At 39.5% G+C, this 25385-nt stretch overlaps 2 protein-coding genes across 3 annotated transcripts in view; one reads left to right on the top strand and one right to left on the bottom strand.

The window, feature by feature from the left end:
- The window catches only part of ITPRID1 (ITPR interacting domain containing 1), a 46997-nt gene extending 32690 nt beyond the window's left edge, over positions 1-14307 (bottom strand). The window contains 1 exon segment of the mRNA XM_071736881.1: positions 14267-14307. Coding sequence (XP_071592982.1) covers positions 14267-14307 — 41 coding nt within the window.
- The window catches only part of LSM5 (LSM5 homolog, U6 small nuclear RNA and mRNA degradation associated), a 591871-nt gene that overhangs the window by 440034 nt on the left and 126452 nt on the right, over positions 1-25385 (top strand). The window lies entirely within an intron of this gene.

Below are 25385 nucleotides of genomic sequence, written 5' to 3' on the forward strand. Positions count from 1 at the left end.
GAGTTGCCACTAAATGCTAATTATAAAGGTGGCAGAATGGCTCACTTTTGACAGATGGTGAATCTTTGGGGAACCTTTAGGGAGCATGGTTTCTCTAGCCACCTACTTCAGAAGATGTAATTGCTCTTGACAAAGTTTTGGAGAGACAAGGCACAGTGAGTTGCAGCAGCAGGAGTGGCACCTGAGAACACTTCTGTGCTTTGCTTCTCGTTGTGTTTGCATCCCCCCGTCTGTAGAGAAATAGCTGCTTTTCAGAGCCCACTCACTGCAGAGGGAACGACCTGTAGCACAGTAGTCTTTCTCAGTATGCAAGATGACAAGATGACATGTTTTTCTTACATCAACACTTAACTTTATACAAGTAACTACAAACTTCAGTAGCAAAGGTTTATACACAGTGGAAGCATTGCCTTGATCAATTTTTTATCATGGCAGGTTATCCATCCGCTCACATCTTAAACAAGCACTGAAGGATACTTAGATTTTTGAACTATTGCTATCCATCTGAGAGAAAAAGTAAAAAAAAAACAAACATTGCAACAGATGTGTAAGGTGTCTGACACCTACCTCCTGTAGCTTTGTGTGGTCACTTGCACTGGTTAGGAAACTACAAACAAGAAGAAATAAAAATTATTTATTTTCTTACCTTTTTTCCCCCTCAAAACAGTAATGTCTTAAACTAGAGAAAAGATCAAAAGACTGATTGCATTATATAAGGAAATACAAAGACATACATACAGCAAATATGATCTTTGTGTTTTGAGAAAAAAAAACTTTAAAAACATATTATTTTAAGTTCTCATTCCAGCCCATGATGGTACAACATTTTTTTTTGTGTGTGTGTATAGCAGTTTTTCAGGTGTAATTAATTGAAATGCTGAGCATTTTTACAACTGATTTCTCTGGGCTTTGTATCATGCTTTAAACATTTGAGAGGAGTGAGACAACTGCAGAACATTTGCAAGACTGTCTGAAGGAGAGAATACTTGTCCAAGAACTGCTACTATTGTTTACTGGGCTCCAAATGTGCTACACCAATGAGCTGTAAGGTGCACATTATGTCATTTCAGGATGATGAAATGGAAATAAGTCGGATGCAAATACGCAGAGCTTGTAGTTATCAGTTCCCTTCCCAACACTGAAATAATACATTTGTTGATCCTCTGAAATCTGAGGTAGTATTTGCCTAAGAGCACAGTAGGTATCCTTCTACCTTTTACAAGATGAATAATTTTTGTCTAGCTTTTAAAGCTTGCATTTCTATTTAACACAATTGCATCAATAAAGAAGGGGAAAACATCTTTTCATGTTCTCTAATGGATCATTCTTTCACTTGTTAATTCTACACAAGTTCCCTCTGGCTTACTCAGTGAAAGGATATCCATCCAAATTGAAAACATAAAGGTTACTAACATCCTGTAATTTGCTGTGGTAACATAAACCAGACATTCTAGCAACAAACCAAGCATAATGTGAATAAGAATCAGCTTCTTGTATGTCATTTCCTACTCACATGCCAACAGAAGCTGTAGATTCACGATAAAACTGTTAGAGAATGCAAAAAATAAGATCTAAAAGTGAGAGTTAATACAACTTTCCCCTAGCAGCACATAGGCACTCCTCTCTGTAACAGAGCATTATACCACAAACTGGCTGCTGCTGTGATTTCCTCAGTATCTCATATTGTCGGCAGCGAATAAATACAAATTAAACACCTAGCACTGTGAAACACTGGCCAGGGTGTTAAGTAAATCATTTAATGATGAGAAGCCTGGTGTTTGTAGGACATGTAGAAAACAGCAGGTCACCAAAAATCAGAGGCTGAGACTCGTGATTGAGGGCAGAACCTCATAGGCTACAGCAAGTTGGGCAAGAGGCAGCAGCTGGTGTTGCTGGGCTAAATTAAGCTGAACTGTCCTGTATTGCTGTGGGGCAAGAACATGCCAATGTACTGCTTCCAAGGCTAAGCCATACAACCTGTAAACTGAGAGCAAACTGCTCAGGAGCCTGTTGTTTGTGAACAAACTTTGCACTTGCAGGTAATGCAACACAGGTCATTTCATTCACGGTTAGAGTCTCCACTTCTTTCTCTCATGAGAAGTCTCTCCTGAGAAGTTCCTCTCTGGAGAACTTGACATTTTGAAATATTTAAGAGGTCACAAAAACGGTAATGGGGGGGGGAGGCAGGATATTTACATTTCCTGATGTGTGTAACTAGTTTGTTCCTGATTCAAGAAACACTGAATCTCATTACCAAATTGGAAGATACTTTTGGGGAAATACTGCCCTTTAGAAATCTGTCAGAAAACCTTATGAAAATAAACAAACAAAAAATACTTTGTAAACCAACAGTGGTGCTAATTGGTGTTCTGTTTACTGCACATCTAAGTATACTTTTGTTTATGAATAAATAATATTTTAGTCTTCCAAAAGCACTGAAAATGTGGACATTTTCAGAAATATATAAGAAGCTGTGAGGTAATCTGGGCTTCTGATTCCTTTCCTAAAAAAATAAAAATCTCTGGATTCACTATATTTAGCACATCAGGAAAATAGGTAAGAATGAGCAAGAAGTTCTGCTTTCAGGTCAGGCAGGACTTCAGTCACCTGAACATCTTGTCCCACAATTTTCAGACCACTATGCAAACCTGTCCTAGAAGCCTCAACTCATTCAGTGGAAAAAAAAAAAACCAATTCATGTCAGTGTTGACTTTACCGTAGAAGACTTCGTGTGAGAATCTTCTAATTAGGACTCTAAATTGAGGAAAAAATCTACAGAAAAAATCTACAGTTCACCCATGAATATAAACTTTTCCTGATGAGACTTTTTCCTGATATTTAGTAGTTATGTAGCCCTTACTATAGATGACAAATGATGTTCTATTGTACACCCCTGCTCTTGGCCTTGTGGCTTATACCCACATGTAGGTAGACTGTAAGATAAAAACCATTTTAAAAAGACAAAATAATTAAATCCCCAAAAGAATACCTGCTCTTTCCTGAGAAGAGATGAGGTCAGGGAGGCAGCCCCATGGGCAAGCACAGCACAGGACACTTAGGACATGGACAAGCTGAGTGTGGGTGGTTGGTGGAAGAAGACCCATGGGCTCATCTTCCTTCCTGCCTGTGAACACCCCCTGTTTTCTCCTCAGCATACATCTGTTAAGTGTTGCTATTCAAATCTTGTGTTTAATCTTAAGGCAAAGACCATTAAATTTTATCATTCTGCATGACTTAAGTCTTATGCTTCTGAACTTAAATTTTACCAAGAATTTAATTAAATCTGCTTATCCAGGGCGGGAGCGAGAGGAATAGAATAAAAAGCATTTTCAGAGCATCACGTAAGAGGCAGCTGTACAATAGTTCTCAGGTGATCCATGTCTGCATGGTGACATGGTAAATATTCATGACAGCAGTAATAATATCCAGCCCTGCAATGCATGAGTTTGGCTGACTTGGCCTTACCTTGCCACTGGAAAATGCTGCTATGACTGTTACTGAAGATTACTGCTATTTTTTTTTTCTCCTCACCATGCCACCAAGCACCATTCCCAAGGCTCTGTCTTTTTTAATTTTCTTATCCAGAACAGCCCTGTCTCTAACCACTTCAGCTGTGTTTGCTTAAGCAACAAATGCATGAAGTCTTACTGAAGAGGTTATAGGTAATACTTTAGACTTTGGTTTTTTATCCTCAAGAGTAAAAAATAGCTAAAAAAAATCAGAACAAAACACATTAAATTTTAAAAAGTTCAAGGTTAAACTGTATTTCTTTAAGGTAGCATGTTGCTTTAGAGAATTCTCAGTATGTGTAACCAGAGGCTGCACCATAAATCATGCTTATGCAGCAGGCTACATGTCTTGTGGGACACAGCATTGTGAAATTCCCATGATGTAGCAGATAGGTTCATCAGAAAGCTATCCAGACACCTGATGGGAAATGCTGTCCTCCAAAGAATACCCTGGAAATGAGCAGAGAAATAAGATACCTTTCTCATGAGGCACTTGGTTGTAAGCAAGTCACGTTATTTCAGACTAAATAGTTGTGAAAGAGTATTTTGATGTAGTTCAACAAAATAAAAATCTCATTATTTGGTTGAAACAAAAAAGCAGAATATTTGGTTCTAAATTTTCAGGGGTCACAATTTTCATAGTGTAAACTTCAATATTGAAAAAGTTATCTTTCCTATAGGATAAATAAGGCATAAAATAAATACAATTAGAGCTCTTATGTAAATTGTTTCCAGATTAGTATATAACAACCACTCTATTGTATGACTTCATTTTTGGTCAGTCCTGGATTGCATAAGAAATACTAGGAGGAGAGTCTAGTAATTTCCATTAACACTCTGGGGTCTTTTTAAACCAAATTTGGAGAGCAAAATAAAACCCTGAATTATTTATTTGTCTCTATTGTCAGTCATCCCTATTCTAGAAGTATCTAGCAGTCCTAATGAAAATGGAAAACTAATTTTTCTGATTCTGCCTGCATAGCTTGAAATGAGGAAGACAGTCCAGCCTTCTAAGAAAGAAGGATAATCTCCTTGCCAAGCATGCAGGAAGTCTCCAGTAGAGCCAGGAACAGATCCCATCCCTCTCGCCTTTCCACTCAGTTTTTCATGGTACAGGCAGACTTCTTTCCCCACAGGTTCCACCAGAGCCACCGAGACCATCATTTTAAGGAGCTGCTTTGCTCTCCATGATGTGCAACGTCTCAGTCTGACATGAGATAAAGTGGGAGGCAGTTTCATTGCATTATCGCCTTCTGTATTCAATGGTGCAACTCTCAATAACACAGAGAAAAGACATAGAAGGACTGTAGCAGTCAGAAGTCTTTACACTCCAGACTTTGGAGACCTCATACTGTAGAATACAGTGTATACAGACTTGCAAGGTCATGGCTTTTTGTTAAGCAGAGCAAGCTGCTTTAAGACTGTCAGCATGTGCCTAGCTATAACACTGAAAGCCCACTATTGGTGCACTCAAATTAAGATCACCTAGTAAGTCAGCATGTTTTCTCCAAACCTGTTTTTTAGGTTCCCTTTATGGTCAACAGAAGGAGTATGACACCTCCATGGCAGTTCACCTGCATTAGAAGGAAGAGACAAGGAACTGTTTGGGGGTCCTTTTCTCCACTGACAGTAGCAGCAGCCTAGCTTTGGACTGAACACAAACCTCAGAGATGGCTGGGAAGAAGGTCCCACGTATTAGGTCACATACCCTGAGAAGTGGCATGCAGGCACAACCAGGCAGAAGAAAGAACAATAGAAAAAAAAAAAAGCAATTTTTCATGACAAACAAAATCAGATTTTGCAAAACATGGTGATTTTTCCCCACCCAACTAAGAGAAAGGAGACAATCCACAACCACAAGTGTTATACTGAGTATCAGTTTAAGTATCTGGTACTTACAAACAGGCCTGGGGATATAATAGATTTGTGCATATTTACCATTTCTATAGGAAATGCAAATATGTGCACAGATTCCACCTGAACCTCTGTGGGCAAGAACAAAAGACTGAAAATAAAAATGAAGATGGATCTGGTGACAGAGTAAAGTGTGGATGCTTTTCACCACCACAAGAACACTAGCAGAGAAAAAAACAACACCCTGATATTTTCCTGAAGTCACCACGGAATTCTGAGAATCTGTAGAATCCTTTTTTCTAGTCTTACCAAGCAGTGGCATATGAAAAGGGTAGTCTTTCACTTTTGACAGTAGAGAATCTTTATCTGTAGAAGTCCACGATCCTGCTGCACAACAGAATCCCTTCCTTGTCCATATCAAAGCTGTGAACAATCCACTGGCCAGGTTCTGATACCCATCTTACAAAGCAAGAAAAAGATCTGTCCTTACTTATCATAAAACATCAGCAGTGGTTTTAAAACCCAGCAGTCAATAGAGAACCCTATTGTTGATCATATGGCAGGATGCTATTTTTGGAGGCTAAATCCCTGGTCTGGTACTCTGGAAACATGGGTTCTTTCTTGAATGGGCAAGTCACATCTTTGCTTTGCACCCCAGTTTCCTTTATGCAATGCAGATATAATAATACTGTATCTTTCCAATAGTACCTATTTCAATTTTAAGATCTGGGGAGCAGGATCTTGTACCCTGATCAGTGTAAGTAAGTGCTCTTTTTCATCTTTTCAACACCACTGTAACAGAAATTTTAAAGTCCCTGCAGTGACTAATGCTGGGGCATCTTGTTCTGTATCAGTTACTGTGTCTTTTAGAAACTAATCTTTCCCCACATGTTCAAATCCTTTTGCAACAAAAAATGAGCTTGGTATGATTCCACTGACATAGCTCTCCAGCTGCTACCCCTCAGACTGTGAAAACTGCTCCAGCAAACCACTAAGGTAACGTTCTCATGCCCACCAATGCTATCAATTATTAATCACATCAGGGTGGGGTTGTTCCTGAGACGGTGAGAGGGGCTGAGGAGAAGGAGGTGCATCTTGTGTGAGATGGAAACCAGGCTATATGAAAGACATTCAGAGGAAAATATGTATTAAGGACCACAAGAGCATCTTTTGAGTGGCTTGGTATTAGTGGACATGGCATTAAAAGGGAAGCTTCTATTAAATGCTGCTTGCTCTCCTGAATTTGACAGACTTTTTGTCTGACCATGAGAGCATTGGTTCAATCCCATCACCAAAGTGAACTGCAGCTAAGAGAAGTGGTTGTATCACTTTCCTGTCTTGAAAACCCAGAGGAGCAGTGTCTAGCTCTGCTTAATCACATACAATAGCCCAGATGTGACACGAAACACAAAAGATTTTTACAAAGCCAACTAGCAATGAGGTAGGAAAAAATCGGTTTCCTGTCCCTTTTGTGAATGTTCTCAGGAGAAAATAAACCAGAATACTTGATATTCTTTGCAATCACTTAGATTTTTTTATTGTAGTGGGTAATTTATCATCAATACCCACTCAGTTCTTTTCTATTATTACCCTTTAGGAGACCTTGACACTAAAAAAAAGGCATGAGTAAAAGACTGAAAGAAGAGGGTAGCAATCTCCTTTGTGCAGAGTGGGTTACAGAACATGAACTCTGCTTCCAAGTTCTCTAGCAGACTGAGTCCAGAGTCTCATCTGTGTGACACAGCCTCTAGAAGTCCTTCCAGTCAGAGCACTGCAGTTACACAAGAATGGTGAGAACATATGCGGCCACTGCATTTGGTGAAAGAAAATAACTGCAAGGAAATGGAGTTTCCCATCTGTCAGAAAAGTTGCCAGGAGAAGGAGGTCAAAGAAAGGACAGAAGTGTTTTGGGAAAGGAAGGAAGGAAAGTGAGGCAGAAGGATCTTTTTTTTCATGCTAGGATAACTCACAGTGACACACCTTCCCAGGATTAGAAGTCAAGATTTAGAGCTAGATTAATAGAAATCAGCTCATTTCCCACCTGAGTGATCCAACAGCCTGATTCTCTGTTGCCTGACGACTAGCACAGCCATTTGCAGCAGGGCACAGTGAGGGTAAGATGCTACAACGGGACTGAACTGTAAATGACACAACATGAAGGGCAATAAAGAGTTTGGCCCCAGATGTGGGGAGTACAGAGGTAACTTCCATTACATTTAATTAGTGCTATCACCATTAATTTCCTATGCATAGACAGCAGAAGACATCCTTTTGATTTCAAATTAATTAACACATAATGATTAATCTGATAGGGTACATCTTTTCAGACAAGAGTGTCCTCTTGATCACAGTTTGGGTGCCAGCACCACTCATCATCTGTGTGTTTTAATTTCTAACTGCTCTCCAGAAGCAAATTTAGCTCTGCAAATCTGTTGATGGAATGAATGACTGGCTGGTTTCCATGTTCTGTGTGTTTTGTTCATTTGATAACACACTGAGAACATCTTGGAAATATATTTTTTTTCTTTTTTTTTTTTCTTTTTCTTTCCTCTACCCATCTCCTCCAAGGAAGCTTCAAGGTAGAAACTGAGCACTCTGAGTCAATGAGACATTTATACCAGATCTTTACTACAGAATGCAAGAAATTAAAAGTTTCCAAAAATTGAAAAACACATCAACAGTTTATGGCAGGTTCCCAGACAGATTTGTCTCACTTTAGTTGCCAGCATTTAACAGAACCATTCTCCTTGCCATCAGCTACAGTAAAGAGTGTTTGTTTCACTGAAACAGGATCTTGAACTTCATCAGCTTCACACCATATTCCTCACACTGTATGATGCCTACTGGATAGTGCTGTTAATATAACTTTTCCCTTTCCATTTGTCAAGTGATTACTCAATCACACTTGGTTAATATTTATCCACTCTTTTTTAGACATTTATGAATCCAAACATCTTCATATCCAGGTGCACCAATACCTGATTAAACAGTGCACAGTTAACATTAATATTGAGAAATATGAAACTAAACACGTTGTTATACAGATATTATTTAGAAGGTAACAGCAAATCTCAGATACTTTGAGTTAAGAAGGTCATTAAAATCCCAAGACATTCCGTCTCCATACACAAAAGTATTTGAACATATTTATGGTGACCAGGCTATTTTGGTATGACAGCAGAAATCTAAGTATGCTTTTGCAATACAGAATGTAGAAAAAAACAACCAAACCTAAATGCTATTTTCTGATCCCATAAGTAAGATGAGAAAATTTTCTATGATCATCTTTATGGTTTCTGAATCAATTGTTGTATTTAGGTAGTGATTTAAAAATATAAATTAATGCAAGGAAAATAACAAAGAAGAATTTTCATATTATTACTGCAGAGTCCTTTATGTGACACTGTTGTGTTTGGTATTCTAGCTTATTCTTTTTATGGCAGCTCTATCAGGGAAAAAGCTCATGGTATCTATCTACTCATCTCTGACCAAATAAATGAGAAGATGCATCTAGCAAAATGCTAGCTGGCAGGAACGGTCATAATTTCTATTTTGTGTATTATTATTCACTCTTTTCAGCTGCTGTTTATCTGGACAAACCACTGCTTGAAAACTGAGGACTCCTTATTTTCTCTCTGTCTCACTAGAAGCAAAGAGGAGATGACAAAAACCTTTTCTGTCTTCAATTTTGGTCCCTGACATTAGGCTGCTGAATAAAGCTGAAGTCCCCTTTCCCTGCACGTCAACCTGAAAGTGGTGAAGCACACTGAAATCCTAGTTTCTGTAGAAAGATACAGACTTATTTTGTCTTTCCAGCATGCCTACAATTTGCATTAAAAGAAATGAAGGACACTTGGCTTAATATTCAAAGCACCCCTGGAACATCCATGTGAAAATTCACAAGTGAAGTCACTCCAGGGAATGAAGTTTTTCTGGAAGTGTGCCAGTTAATGAAAACTTCTAATAACACTTCAGCCCTTCTCATATGCTGGCAAATATAAATTTGGGTAGGTTTTTGTCAGTGCAAAGTCTTTAGTAAAGTTTCTCCTCAGGGACCACAGCATCAACTTGTCCTGCTCTTTTCAAAGCAGAAGTCCTAGAGCTGGTTGAGACAATCAGTGTTGCTCACAGTGAATAACAAACTGGAAGGTAATGGTATAATTTTGCTGCATTTCAATCACAATCATGCTCACACTTAACTGAGAATAAACATAATGGAGAACACTAAATAACAATATCTAACCATGTTTCCATTTGAAACAGGATAAGTCTGTGCTAAAAAGGGAGGGAAAGTGTTGTATTTTAAGCTTCCCAGATACATAAGGGAAGGTGCATAAATTCAGTGCATAAGTTGGCAAAAGCAAGAAAAAAACCCCAACGACAGTTAAAACAGTAACAGCAAGAATTTTGAAGTACACTCAGTTTGAGCCTGGTCTCCGTGCTAAAACATATCCTCTTGCTGGTTAAAAGAGGCAGCCTATGAAGCTATGAAAGAAATCAAAGCTCTTTAAAACTGGAATTAAATTCTTTTAATTGGAATTCTCGTATATTAACTTACAGATCAGAAGACAAAAAAAAAGCTTTCTAAAATTTTTAATGCCTACAGTGAAAAAAAATTGATAAGCTCCAACCTGTATGCTTGATCCAGCTGTTAATATAATGGAATAGTTGCAGGCTGGTGCATCTGTGCCTCTGCTCTGCCACACACCCAAGTCTGAAAAACTGGAGGATGAGAACTCGTATTCTTAGCTTGGCTTTCCACCCCCGTTTTGGTTTTCTGTTGTTTTTTTTTTTCTTTTGGTTGGTTTTTTTTTGGGGTTGGGTTGGGTTTTTGTTGGTTTTTGTTTTTTTTTTCAGAGATAGGAAGGGCAAGGAAAGGCTTTTTGCCAAGAAGTGGTGTTTAAGTTGACAGTTTGGAGTGATGAGCCTCTGGACAAAGGGAAAGCAGATCTCAGACTTAGTCTAGTTTTTAACAATGGGAATACTAGAAAAAGACAGGATAGGAAAGAACAGAGAGAGAGGTGGTGGCAGGAATAACTGAAATAAAAAAAAAAAAAAAAAAAAAAAAAAAAAGGAGAGAGAGAGAGAGAAAGAGAAAAAAGCCAGAGGCTCACTGCCGTAGTTGCTTCCATTTCCAAGAAATGTTTTGCTGTCCCTTTAATTCCGTATGCCTCTTTGGCACACATACCAGGGGAAGGATTACACTTTACTAAGGAAGTAATGCAAACTTGTCTTCATTTGGTTACCATGGTTATCTCACTATGTGAGACAAAGCCTCCCATTTGCATTGCAAACAACCAGAGGCAGTGAAGGACACCCAACTTGATATTCTGGCCACAGAGTGTTCCAGGTTCTTTCTCCTGACTGATCACAAGTGAAACAACCAACAGCTTTGGGTCTGCATTTGGTACCAAGAGAACAAGGGAGAGGGATGTTGCATTTCAGATGAAGGAGGAAGAGGCAGAATCACACACAATAAATGGCATTTCTTGTCCTACCTAATGTGAAAAAGCTAAGGGATAGGTATGGCTATCATTTAGCTTTCCATTTTTTTTCACCATGGGGTACTAGGGCTGAGATCTTGGTAATCTAAGTGATTTCCACAAACGCTGTAATGGAATAGAAACTGGCCCAGTCTTGTGACTGCTGGGCTTTTAGGCAGCAGTTTTTATCTAGCTAAGTGTCTTCTTCATTCTGCAGAAGTACTACATAAAGTACCTTAATTTTATGCAAATCCAGTTAAATGAGCAAGATGAACAGTCGTCTAAGCAGACCTAGTGGGAACCAGCACAGATCAGTGAATAGTGGAGAGGGAAATTGTCTTGTTTCCCTAAAACATATAGCAGATGATTGTTTGTCTATTAGATTGCTAGATTGTTAGTAATTCTTTTTTACTGCTTTAAGCTCCAACAGATATATAGTCACACATTTTATTTCAACTGACATGGCATACAAATGGTATGACCCTGCTTCTGTGGAAAGAAACGGACAAATTGACATCTGTTTGATTGAGAAAAGAAATGGATCCCAAATAGTTAGCTCACATCCATTAATTGAGAATTACTTTCCAAGAAATCTTAGGCACAGGTGAACCAGAACAGTAGATCAGACATTTTGCAAAACCATTGTTTATTCCCTTAGCACTGGACTAGGCCTACCCTGGATGAGGCCAGGGCAACTACATCATTCCAGCATACCCTTCTTGGCTCCCCACTTCAAAAGAGTGGCCCACAGCTGGTGACAGGGCAACAGTACCATCTAAATAGCTTTCCTTTGATAAGGAAGGTGCAGCCAGATCTCCCTCTGTCCTTATATCACCATTCTCTTGTGGGTACAAGGGGATAACTAGGACCACTAAAACTTCCATTGCCAGCCAAAGGATCCATCACACTGGTGTCTGCAAGCAAGAGAACCATCATCCCCAGATGTGTTTGTCTTTTCCCTTTCTTCTAAAGAAAGCAACTGGATCCATACTTAGCCCTGAATGCTTTTCATAACTCTGTGCTCACAGGGAGCTCAGGCCCATTGCTGTCATGTCTCTGAACAAACACCAGGGAGCTCTGCAAAAGGGTTAAGTCACTTCTTTATTTTGCTGACCCAGCTCATGAAGCTCCTTGAACTCCCACTCAGACCCTACGACAGCAGAGTGATATCCACCCCAGAGACCATTTTTGGGAGTGTACAGCAACATCACCAGACCAAGGTCTTCACATATCTGGGGGATTATTTCAGGTATTTCCAGTAGCCCAAATGTTAATTAAATTACTGTCAGGGCAGAATCTGCTAGGTCCTTCAGTGAATGTACTGTTGGGGGGGAAAAGGGGAAAGTGTTAAACACAAACACTGCCCCAGGCTCATGTGTAAGCTCCTTGGGACTTTATTTGCTCACACCTCAGTCTCTCCCTACCCTTCCAAAGTGCTCAGCAATGAAATAAAGCCTTGGATCTTCTCTTTCCTCTTCCCTCTTGGTACCAGCCCATGAAGAAGGTCAAGAAGGGAGAGGGACAAGAGTGGGACTTGAAATGGGGTAAAATACCTGGACTGGCAGCTCTCTCCACATGACTCCAACAGCTCCCCAGGGCTTCCCAGTCCCCTCCTTGCAGGTGTGCAGAGCAGGGAGAAGCTGTCCAAAGGTTGCTCTTAGTGCTCTTCCAGATGCACCCTGTACCAGCAACAGATAAGCATAGAAAGCATCAGTGCCAGCCTGTTTTGTCAGGCCAAAGCAAACATAAATCCTGTGTGATACACGTTTCCTTGGAAAAGGAATATAGGATTTAGTTTACTTATAATCTTATCCTCTGACCCTGTAGGGTCCTTTCTTTCCTTTGGAAAAAAGCTGATAAGGCAACAGGTTTCTTGGCATTTCTTTAAATATTAGTACACCAGCTAGTAAAGATGTAGTGAGGCAGGCATGATGGTAAGTCTCTTGAATGAAAAAATTACTTGGAGTGAGTAATCTATGAAAAGCACAGCTTTCTTTGATGCCCAAAAGTAAGTGTGGGCTTAGTCCTCCAGTCAATAGGTTTGTTCCCTCTCTGTATTCAGTCCTCTGTTTATTCTCGTAAATTATATTTTGTTGCTTTAATTTTCTTAATCCCGCACAACCACAAAGGGATGGGAAAAGCAGTATTCCCTTCCCCCTCACATTAGCCTGACCACAAATTCTATATAGTAATGCTGCATCTATAAATGGTAGATTCCTGCTATTTCCACTGGTTTCAGGGGAGTTACAGACAGATATTCTAGAAGAGGTAAGTGGCCCACTATTTCAATTTTTAGCATTGTCAGAGCTAGGAATAACTCACCCTGACTCTTATGGACAAGGCTATATTTGCATAATTAGAATTTAAAACTTTTTAAATTTTCTTTTGTGATTAAACCAGGATTATTAAGTCCTAAAGGACAGAGCAATCATTAAATGTATTGGCCCTTGCAATGTCATTCTTACAGGTTGCATTTGAAAGTATAGGATCAGTGCAAAGTATTTTTACATTTGTTGCTATTTATAATAAGACAGTTCAAGTGGAAACCGGTTCTCACCAACCTTTGTATTCATACCCAAACCTTATATATGAGCAATGATTTCTTATTTGATGAAAACAGTTCAAAATGCTAGCACTGCTAATGGGATAGGTATGTATTTCACTAATAGCTCAGCAACATCCTAGCACGGAGAAGGAAACATTGATTCTGCTTTCTTGAATCGGGGTTTAAATCAGTCATACCCAACTTTGCCATAATTTTGGAACAGATTCAGATAGCTTTAGATTAGTTCACAGGCAGCCTGGTTGACTTTAGTCAGAAGCCAGAATGCTTGGTATGTGTCAGAGTATAAGGAAAGAAATCAGATGAGGCTGACATCCGATCTCAGATTAGAGATACTACACTCTCACCAGAATTGTTCTGACAAGTGTTTAACCATAATTACTCCCTTCTTTCTCTCTGCACTACAAAGTTTCAACTGTTTTTTTTTATTTCATCTGGAAGTAAACAGGTTTTGTCCAAAATTACTCCCTATTTAGCTGACAGTCATTTCAGGTCTAGTTCTGAAACTGCAAAAGTCAACTGAAAATTACCCACTGAGAATTTGTTTCAGGATTCATCTGCACAAGACTCTTCCAGCCATCATGAACACTAATTTTTCCCACATGTGAGCTGGGACAGAAAACCCTGAAGGCAAACATTGTACTTTCCCTGGCATTAGGCAGCAGGGGTGGGAATGGGGGGAAGACTGTAGGTGTATGTAGTCTTTTGTGTTGTAGGCCAGATTTCATGTCTCTTAGTCAAACAAAGATGTCATTTAAACAATTGCTGATCTTACCTCCTCACCCTCCCTCTGTTTTAGATGTGTTTGCATGCAGTGGAACAGTAGAAAAGGCATTTTGTCCTCCAAAGATACTTACCTTGCCATCACTCTCCTGCCAGCAGTGCTTGTGGGGGACATACTTATGATAAAAATGCAGCTTCAATAAAGAATAAGGGAAAGTAAAGGAGGCTTACCTGGGGCAGCCCAGGTACCTCAGTGCACGCTCTTAATATCCTTCAAAAAACAGAGGAGGGACAGACCAGAGTCTCCAGCTCTAAATACTCCTGCAGCTTTCCTGTTCCTAAAGGAGTGAGGACAAACATTTGCCTAACCTGGGCTGATATTTTCATAATCTCCACCCATTCGCACCAAAAAGAAACCTATTTTTCAAATATGCTCGGTCTAGTCTGTGTCATGTAAGTGTTTTCAAGAATAGATGTGCTCAGGAGTTTTCTTAAATTTGTGTGGGAAATTGATATCTTGTGGATTTTAATGCCAGTGTGACCTGGCTGCAGCCCTGTTGATGCCACAAGGCAATCTGTCTGTTAATATAATGGAATAGTTCAGCCTGTACCTGAATGAAAAATACTCTGGGAAACCCTGCAGGGTGAGGCAGACATAGGCTGGGAAGAGGTCCCAATGACATCCAAAATTGGATTGCTTTAATGTGGTCAGTCCTCACCATCTCCTACAGGGGGGAAGGTCCAAATGTGAGCAAGTAGCCAGCCTGCCCAATTGTCAGTCAGGTGCCTGAGGATGGTGGTGACAGCAGAGTTCATCAGAACTGTAAAAATTAATTTCTGGTGCTTTCATGATTCATGTAAATGGCACAAAGCTCTCTCAAACATCAATCCCAAGAACAAACAAGACTCTTAAAGCAAACAGGCGAGCTAACACAAACAAACTCAGCACTTGAAAAATAATGAAAATAACAACACAGCCAAAGCCTACAAAGCTGCTCTCATCAAACTTAAAAAAAAAAAAAAATAAACAGCCTAACAAACAACAAATCTAACCTTGCAAAGCTCCTCACAACACCACAATATTCCCAAATATGCAACTGCTGCAGGGTTTGCCATTTCAGCTGGGGGCAAGGGCACTTTCACTACCTCTTGTACACCATAGACGTTTAGCAGACTGGCTAGCATGGATATTACCCAGGGCAAGTCTCATATCCTCAGCCTGCTTCAGCCTGTGACTCCATCTAAATATTTTTGGTAAATAGTTTCCCTGTCTCTAGAACTGCACCCCTTGTAAAATTAGGATTCTAGAGACTTGGCACATGTATATTAAGGCACGCGTACCATTTCAGGAATGAATATTATATATTCACTGTCTCCCTCTGAAGTCAGTCCTCACTGGGGATGAAATATCTCCTCCGCAAGCCACAAACTCAGAAAGCAACCCTCATGAGAGCCTTTTAACTAGGAATCCTGACCAGAAAGTCTTCATAAAGTCTCCTTCCATGCGTACTGAAAGCTCAAAGTTCATACTGGATGGGCTTCATAAGATACATGGATCATGAAACTGTAATCAAGGAGAAACCTAGGAATCCAACATGCATCTCTGTAAGAGCTTCTGAAAGCGAGATACTTATCATGCATTAATACACATACATAACACCAGATTTCATTTATCCTTCTCCCTTTCTTCCTCCCACCTCATCAGTGAGGAAGTCTCAACCACAGAGCGCTGCTTTCCCATGTAACTTGAGTCAATTTGCTATCCCTCCTCGCTCATACTTGAGGATAGATGCACAATGCTAGAAACAATATAAACACATCAGAGCTGCACAGAGCTCCATCAAACTCCTGGGGTACAGAGCTACCTAGTTTGCCTATTGCATGGCATTTTTACCAGAGATAAACAGGTTTCCTGCACAATGCCCAGCAGAGCCTGAGGGGATGCCTTTAAAGACAAAGTTGCGTTGCATAATGGTCATATAACACTCACCCTCACAAAATCATGTTATTTTTCCCAGTGAAACCCCAGGTTTTTTAACAGGGAAAACGACACTCAGTTATTAGTGACCTGCACTTGTCCTCTCTTTGTTTTCAGAGCATTCAGTATATTATTGTACTAAAGAGGTGAAGTGAGAAAAATAAAATTAAAGAGGCCAACAAAAATAAACCAGTTTCTTCAAAAAAAAACCAAAAAAACTGCTTTTAAGCAAGTCAGAAACTATGATGCAAATTATAGTCATCATGAACACAATTTATTGAACATACAAAAAAATCTTTTCATGATGCTTTTCATCAGGATTCAGAAACTGGGTTTTAAAGACATTTGACACTCCAGTATGTAACTGATAGATCAAATGACTTATCCATTTTCTCTCTAACTTTCCCCATATACAAAATCCTGTGATTTTGGTTTAGATTTCTGATCTTTCCACCATTCTCATTTATTACTTTCCCCTTTTTTTTCCAATAAATACCAACTGAAACTTAACAAATTCTTTCAAACCCATTAATGACTTCTATCTTAGTAATATCAAAACAACTAATTTTATTGCTATCAATTGTTTTGAAAATATGTATTTTAATAAACTGCACTTCTATGGACTGAGAGGAAAGCAATCTTGTCATGAAAATCCTATAATGGCACATTTTTAACGAGTCCAGAAGAAAGGCCATCCTAAACAGTTTCAGGTAAAGTTGAACTATTTCTATAAAATGTTCTCATTTTGGCAGATCAACATTTTTAATGAGGAAAACATCAAAAAAAAAATGTTCTTACCAGCTTTACCTCTCATTCTTTTTCCTGTATCCTCAACCTCAAATTACTTTGAGGAAAGTCATGTCCTGTTAAATAAAAGACGTCTGTCTTTCAGGGAGAAATGTTAGGAGTTTTTGAGAGACGTGATGTAATGAATATGATTGCCAAGCTGCTCCTCAGGTTTGCAGGCAAACATTCCACATTTGCTGGGAACGAATGGCACATTCATGTCCTTCTCTCCATCTAATATTTCACTTTCTAAAATAAAAGCCTTGTCTGAGACTTCAGAACAAATATACTTTGTTGTGGCCCTCTGTTGAGGATGAAAGGTACATACTCATCACCACAGCTCCATACACACCCACAAAATCACAGAGAATGGCAGGGGTTGTCAGGGACCTCTGGAGATCATCTAGTCCAAGCCTGCTGCCAGAGCAGGATCGCCTAGAGCAGATTACTCAGGAACATGTCCAGGCAGGTTTTGAATGTCTCCACAGGCTCTCTGGACAATTTGTTCCAGACTGTTACCCCTTGTCCTGTCACTGGACACCACAGAGAAAAGTCTGGCCCCATTGTCCTGACACCTGCCCTTTAAATACTTACAGACATCAGTGAGACTCCCCCCTCAGCCTCCTCTTCTCTAAGTTAAACAGCCCAAGCTCTCTCAGCTTCTCCTCATGAGGCAGATACTCCATTCCCTTATTCATCTCAGTGGCCTTGTGCTGGACTCTCTCCAGTGTCCCTCTTGAACTGGGGAGCACAAACAGTACTCCAAATGGGGCTTCACCAGGGCAGAGTAGAGAGGGAGGATAACTTCCCTCGACCTGCTGGCCCCACTCTTCTAAAGGCATCCCAGGAGTGCATTGGCCCTCTTGGCTGCAAGGGCACATCACTGGCTCATGGTGAGCCTGTTGTCCACCATCGCTCCCACAAGAGGCAACTATCACTAGGACCAGGTCTTAAAGTGATTCTCTGGGGTAGATTCAGTCTCAACCACTACAGAGGATGTGGGATTAAAAAAAAAAAAAAAAAAGAAAATCTAAGTTTATGTTTTCTGTAAGCAGACTGAATTTGCACAAACACTCCAACGGCCAAATTTCCTTCCTTATCTCAGTGCAAGCCCACTGAAAAAAGAGCAACTGGATATATCTTAGGCTCAAAAGCAGCAAAGCTTAGAATTAAGCACAGCTTCCACTGTTCTGCTGGAAAAGACAGACTTACTCTTGAAATTAAGCAAGCAAGCTGGACTTTGCCTGTTAGCCGTAGATTTTCTGTTAATTGTTCTTCAATAATCTTTTAAATCTTTCTTCCACATCTCCTGTAAAAAAAAAAAAAATTAACAAACAAAAAAACCCAACAAAAAACAACAGAGCAACCCACTTTAAAAAAAAAAAAACAAAAAAACCAGAAAGTTCAGCTTCCATCTCAGAGATTTAAAGTCATAGATGGTTTTTGTACGAATAAAATTTAAAAGTTTGGTTGATGGCCTGTGACATTAAATGAAACTATTCTTATCAGAGAGCTATTTCTAGAATATTGTGCAAAAGAAGTTTTCAGCAGGGCAGTGATTAATAGGGAGCTATTTGCATGTGTGCTTATGTCTGCTTTTCTATGGTCTTGTACAGGGAGAGTAAAAAATTATAAGAAAGTGCTGAAAGTATATTTTTCCAGAATTTTTTGTGAAGTTAGCCAGAAACACAAAATAAAAATATGGATGGGAAACCAAATAATACGTGTTCTCTTGCAATCCACATGACAAAGAGCTTATTCTGGACTCTTGCCATTTCTTTTCTGCCCCCTTTTTGTCACACGGGAGACTCCAGGTCAGAGTGCTAAAGACAATTTGGGAAAACAGCATATAGACGACAGGGCCTGCCCCATCCTGTGACTGCATGCTCCCTAGAGACGTCTTGTTGGAAAGTTTCTAAAGAACTTTCTTTCCCCAGTGAAAAACGGGGTTATGTTGACACTGAGACTCTTACGAGAATAAAAATTTCACAAGCTGGGATTTTCTTTGTAACGTGGTTTTTTGTTTTTTTTTTTTAAAAAAAAAAAAAAACAAAAACCAAAAAACAAAAAACCACATTTAGACACTCCAGTGTTTTCATTTCCCACTATATTACATTGCAATGGACAACCATTGGTCAGCAAGTAGAAAAAAGTGGGTAAAATCCACCTTCTTTCCTTCTTGATTATGTTCAGACCTTTGTCAATAACAAAAGTGTGCAGACACTGACGTGGGAAAGAATATGCTTCTATCAAGAAAATGGTCCTGTGACCAGAGGTAACATTTTCAAAACGTTACTTCACTTAGTACAATAATCTAGGATATCCATCTGGCCATAATTTTCTATTTCTCAATACCTGCATACAGATTAATACCACAGCCTATACAAATTTGTTGGTTTTCATCATTGACTAAGTGTCCTTTATAGAAGGAGGTAAAAAAGGAGGTAGGAAATTAGATATTTTATAAACATGATCTAGATCAGACATCTTTTGGTTCTTACAGAAAAGTTAGAAACACAGAATCTATTAGTAAGTGCAGAATTACTGTGTTTTTATAAATCAAATCCATCTTCCATACAGAAAAGAGTAAAATTAATCTTCTACCCCTTATGTGATCTAATTTTACCCTTGCTAGGAGCCTGTTCATTATTTTTGAGGAAAGGGTGCCACAGATGTGAGTGCAATAGTTAAAATGCTTTGTAAGAGCAAGTATCAGGGGGTCAACCTGTTTTTTCTTGTGACATATTCCTTGGGCCTGTGTATTTTTGGCACTGAAAATAGAGGACAATCTTTAAACATAAGCATCTCTGAAATGTTCCAGTTACTCTTAGTAGATCACTGGAATAAAATACACTGAGAAAGCAGGGCAACAGCATTTGGACATAAATGTTTATGAAAAGATTTGGATGATACTGATTAATTGAACAGATGTACAAATTTCAGCCAGCAGAGGTCATTTTCACCCTAGAATGAGTGAAGGAGCTCATAAAAAGATCTTATCTCAGGACACATCTTAAAACCAGTCACTATTCCTGAGGTATTCTCCATCAAAGCAAGTTATCTGGGGCAGGATATAAAGAATGCTAAAAAGCTTAAGCAAGTGCTCCTAATTTGATCACATCAGTCTGTGCTGTGAAATATCAACTACCCCCACACACACTTTCACATTTCTTGTGCATATGGGATTGGTCAGTTTAAGCAACCCTGATGGCCTAAATATTTTTCCTGAGCAATTATATTTGTCTGGGAAAAACTTGCCTACGCAACACTAAAACTTTGTGTAAGTCTCTGTAACAAATGCAGTGGGCAAATGGGAGCCATCTGTTTTCTCCCTTTTCTTTCTTGTGTCTACCAGCATCATCTGTGACTCCCTTCTCAGAAGGCCAGATCCCACCCTCACACACACACCCCTCGGTGGCACAGCTGGTGCGGAGGGGCATCTCTCATCTCTGGCAGACTGATTGTGTTCACATGGACACACACTATTCACCTAAAGATCGATATATGAACTAAAACCTACTGACACTTGAGTTCTAGTTTTTAGCTTTAACAAAGGTAAAAGTCATTTAGAAAAGGAACCTGGAATTAATATCTGTTAGGCATATCAGTGGCATAAACCTGAGAAAGCCTTAAACTGCTGTATTGTGACAAATTAAGAATAGAAACAAAGGGAAATTGGAAATTTGATAAAATGTGCAACTGTCCAAAATGAACATTGAGAGTAATACAATGATTCAGACAACAAGTAGATGTGTGTGAGAAGAGAGCTGATAGTAATTTCCTTAAAGTCACACTGTGAAGTACACCTTTGTGGGATAAGAGGGAGCTTGGATTTTGGGGTTAGTCTTGGCATCTTACAGGTGACAAGATGCCTGGAATAACATTTCCCTCCTCATTGTATCACTGATATTAAATCACCTGCACCAGCTGGCCAAATATCTCTCTTCTCTTTCATTTTTTATTTTACTGAAATGACAAGTTTCCACTATGGCAATATTGTGCTATCTGCTGAAGACACACAGTACAAACCCATTATTGTTCATCAGTCCCACAGAGCTTATCAGCTGCAACAGCACATGAGTTTTCTCTCATCCCAACAGGGGTGAGGATGCCACTGCACTAGACACCATGTAAATGCTGTAAGCATCTTCCAAATGCATAGAAATAATTTCTAAATCATTGCAATGTAGAGAACGTAGTTTTACAGTTCATTTGGAATTCTAGAACAGTTTTCTAGCAAGATAAATTAATTCCTTGAACTGGCAGATCAACTGTCCCTGTCTTTCACACTGACCATTTTGGTGAACTTTCTAACCCAAAACTTACTGTGGGAGTAGATGATGCAGGTGAAACTGCAGAGCTGATGCTACTTTGTCTGTCTGGTGTTTTGAGAAGGACAACTTACATCAACTTGCTACAAAGCAGTTCTAGGACAGACAGTGAGTACCTGGCTGGACTGTGGACAGATTAGTGTCTTGCACAGTAGCATACTCAGCCAAGATGGGCTTGAGTTTTGCCCAAGTGCCTGAAACACAATGGCAAACCTTTGAATTAGGCTCAGTGCAAAGATAGCAAAGGACATGTTTTGTCTAAAAATGGCATGAAGATTTTTATTGGGGGCAGTAGAAAGAGGGGGAAAAGATGTGAAATATCCCTTCTAAGTCTGCAAACACTGCTTGGCAATCACTTTACAGGACTTAAGACTTTGCCAGGCGTTAATATCCCTATTTCTCCTTGTTTTACACCAAGGACTGAGAAGGGAGTTGAAGGAGATTAATTACTTTGCCTGCTAATCAATGCAAAGACATATTTTTCTGCTCTTCCATCTCATAATTTTTATTTCATCTAGTTTGGATTTTTTTAGGGTTGCCAGATGTCCCGGTTTCACTGGGACAATCCTGGTTTTTGAAGGTACATCCCATCTGCTCTTGAAAATATTTCTGTTCACTGCTCTCTTGTTGATTGTGTGCTTTTAGAGCAGCCAGAAAGCAAAGGACTGCAGGAGAGAGGCTGATAAATTAGTATCCCACTATAAAAAGCTGCCTATATTTCCCCAAGGCTGAAAATTAATTCTGTAGGGAGATTTTTTTCCCAAAATATAAATGGTCACTGTGACATGCAAGAAATTATGGTTACAAATCCCACCACTGCTCAGAGATCACTTCTTGATGTGCATACACTTCAAGCTGGGAGCCACATTTCTCCCCTTCCTGGGCTGCCTCAGCTCCTCTCTTAGAGGAAGCCCTGGACTTTAGATTGTACAGCCAAGAATGGAGATCCTTTAAAGCCAATGTGAGGGAGGATATTGCAGGAAAGCCTCAAACTGAGAGCTGGAGTTGGATGCAGCAGTGGTGCAGGTGACTATGCTGCCTCCCCAAGCCAGGAAAGTCTCTCAAGGAAGAACCAAGGGAAGGAGGCTACAGCTCCATTAGGTTAAAATACCTATAGAAAATGGAAGCTCACTCCTACACCCTCAGCTCTGGACCTATTTTGCAGCTGATAGCTCCCACAAATATATCACTGTTATAATGAATGTATCACAATAATATTCCTAAAGGTCCAGCTAATTGAGCCATGGGAATCTTTAAGAGTCACAGCTGTTAATTAGGAGCAGTTTATGGTCCTCATTACAAAAAAAAAGCAAGCCAGTTCAACTGTATAAGGACAAATGAAAAGCATGCCAAGTCAGTTATTTTCCATTCCTTTTCAAGGTGTTGACTCATGGTTTCTGAATGCTCAGGGAGAACAAGATCAAGACAAGGAGAAAGTGATGACATCTCAAATGGGAGGTCATCTTCCTCCAGCCTGGTGCCATGTTTGCTACCAAATCCCACCACAGTACCTCCTGGGCATTCCCTTAGAACAATATTCACACAATTACCTCAGTTCATTCCAGAAAATGTCTCACTAAAAATTGCCTTTGTCAGAAAAACTGTAAAGTACTTGACAGAACTTATACTGCAGGCTGTGCTGAAAGAGGCATAAAACTTCCAAGAGTTAAAAAGCAAAACTGCTTACTTTTTCTCTCCCAAGGTGGGAGGAATTACAGGGGAGGGAAGATCTAGAGTTTTCAGTCATTTATCAATATAAACAAATATTTGAGCTCTTCAAATGTATTTGTACAATTATTTCAATTTTGTACAAATATTTCAATTAGCACATACAAAGTACTGTTAGTATATTTATAAACTAATTAGTACAAACATTTCTTGTGAGTAACAGCATATGGGAGCACCAACTTTCTGGTTGGAGAGAGGGTTTACCTAGTGATAGAGTTAAAAAATGGGAAGAGTGGAATATGAAAAATAAAATCTACCAATCATACTTGCATAAAAACTGAAAAGAATAAAACCTCCACAAAATTCAGGCCTACAGAACAAGATTCACTTGTCCCAGTGACTCACTGCAAAGGGAGTCAGGCACAGAAATTTTTAGGTCAGACAACTACAGTGAGATGGGATAGAGTAACACTTGTTTGTGAATAGTTTGGAAAGCCACCATAGCTGCCCAATATTTAATGAACGTAACAAACCCAGGTATTAAATACTAAAAGCATATTTACCTTGAAGCACCCCATAATAATAAAGAACTAATGTTGCGTAGAAGCAGTAACTAACTTCACCTGAAATGCTTACTCAGTACAGAAATAATTCTGAAGGACTGAAGAACAGCAATAAGAATGATTCTCTCACTTTCCTCTCTGATAAATAAATTAGTGGGAGAACAACTTCATTGCTTTCCTCTGCATTTCTAACTGATGGAAGGAAACTCTAGAAACACTCACAATGCCTTTCCATCTCTGCCTGTCTCACCAGCACAGTCCTTCTGCTTCCTCTTCCTTAGGATAATGTCTTGCCTATAAACACAAGCTCACCTGAACAGAAAATTTCTTCTTACATTGCAAGGCCCAACTTACAAGCAGGTGCCTCAATAACTGTCCCCACATTGCTGTAATCCTCTTCTCAGCAAAGCCTGTGATGCTTCTACATCTTCTATGGCATTGCAGTGGCCCATCCTTGCCAGGTCTGAGCTTGTTCACTGCTAGAGTATGACCTACACATCCTTCTCTGGGAGAAGGTTTGGGAAAGAAACTCCCCTTGAGGTACTGTTACAGCATCACTGCATCAGTGCAGGGTCCTTGCAGGTTGTTGTGCTTTTAGGGCAGCACACAACAGTCTGCTTGCAAGCTCAGGTTGAAAGATTACAAACCACTGAACTTAGATAAAATAATGAAGTATATTTGTAGGCAAACATGGTTGCCAGCAGTTTCTGACAAATGAACTCAAGCTGTGCTGCTTTGTACAACCTACCTTGAACTTGCTCTGTCCACTCTGATGGCATAGCTAGGGCATAGGTTTAACTGGTATGAGACAGTAAGCAAAGCAATGACTCGTAGAGCTGTGAGAGTTCGAGATCATAGTTCCCCAATACCACAGCAGACATTTCATACTGGCATGCTTTTTAAGCCTAAAATCCCACATTAAAATAGACATTTTTGCCTGCAAGGTGCCATTTGCAAAGGTGGAAGATATACGTCAAAGGTCACAGTACAGGTAATTACTCCTTAGTATCTTAATTTACCCAGTCTGTGGATACAGCTGACCACACTACTTGTTCGTATTGAGTGTATACATTAGACCAAAGTTATCTGCAATATAGAGAAGATATCAAGTTTATTGCCAAATGCCTCTAGAGGACTCAAGTCACCTCTTATTAGCAAGTGTCTCAATAATTCACATAGTAATGTCAGCAATAGCAGTGCCATCATTTATACAAGAGATTTAAAGAAACTTTCTGGCTCCTACATCCTATGTTTTCAGTAAGGACGCCAGTAGTTTTTCATTTGACATTTGTTATATCTAAGTTAAAAATATGTTAACTTTAAAATTTAAATTGCACAGATACAGTTCTAGGTGCCTAGAATGAAACAGCACAAACAAGCCCTCTTGCCATTTTTTACTTGTCTCCACATGGTGATTTTTTGCTTTCAAAGACTAAAAAGGCACTTTCACTCAATAAACAATCAAGTGTCACCCTTAAGTTAAATTTTTGGAAAAAAACCACCAACCATCCTACATTTGGTGTTCACATAAAGCTACTCTAGCCTTCAGAACATAGAATTATCACAGAATGGTTTGGGTTGGAAGGGACCTTAAAGACCAGGGAGATCCAGCCCCCCTGCCCTAGGCAGAGACACCTTCTACTAGACCAGGTTGCTCAAAGCTCCATCCAGCCTGGCCCTGAAAACTTCCAAGGAGGGGTCCCCTCAGACCTGCCTTCTCTCTGTGGGTAAAATATAAATTTTTGCCCTAGCATATGCTTTGTAAAGGACTGTCTGTCACCTCTGGGATATATCCAATTCATACAGTGTTTACCACGAAGGCTATCTGTGTACGTGCAGCATTTCTGATGTTCCCCAATTACCATGTGCTTACTGGGCAACTGGTGTGCAAATATTTCTGTCCAGGAAATGTACTTGGCTCACTCTT

This window comes from Heliangelus exortis, chromosome 2 (assembly GCF_036169615.1).
Source record: "Heliangelus exortis chromosome 2, bHelExo1.hap1, whole genome shotgun sequence".
NCBI classification, from domain to species: domain Eukaryota; kingdom Metazoa; phylum Chordata; class Aves; order Apodiformes; family Trochilidae; genus Heliangelus; species Heliangelus exortis.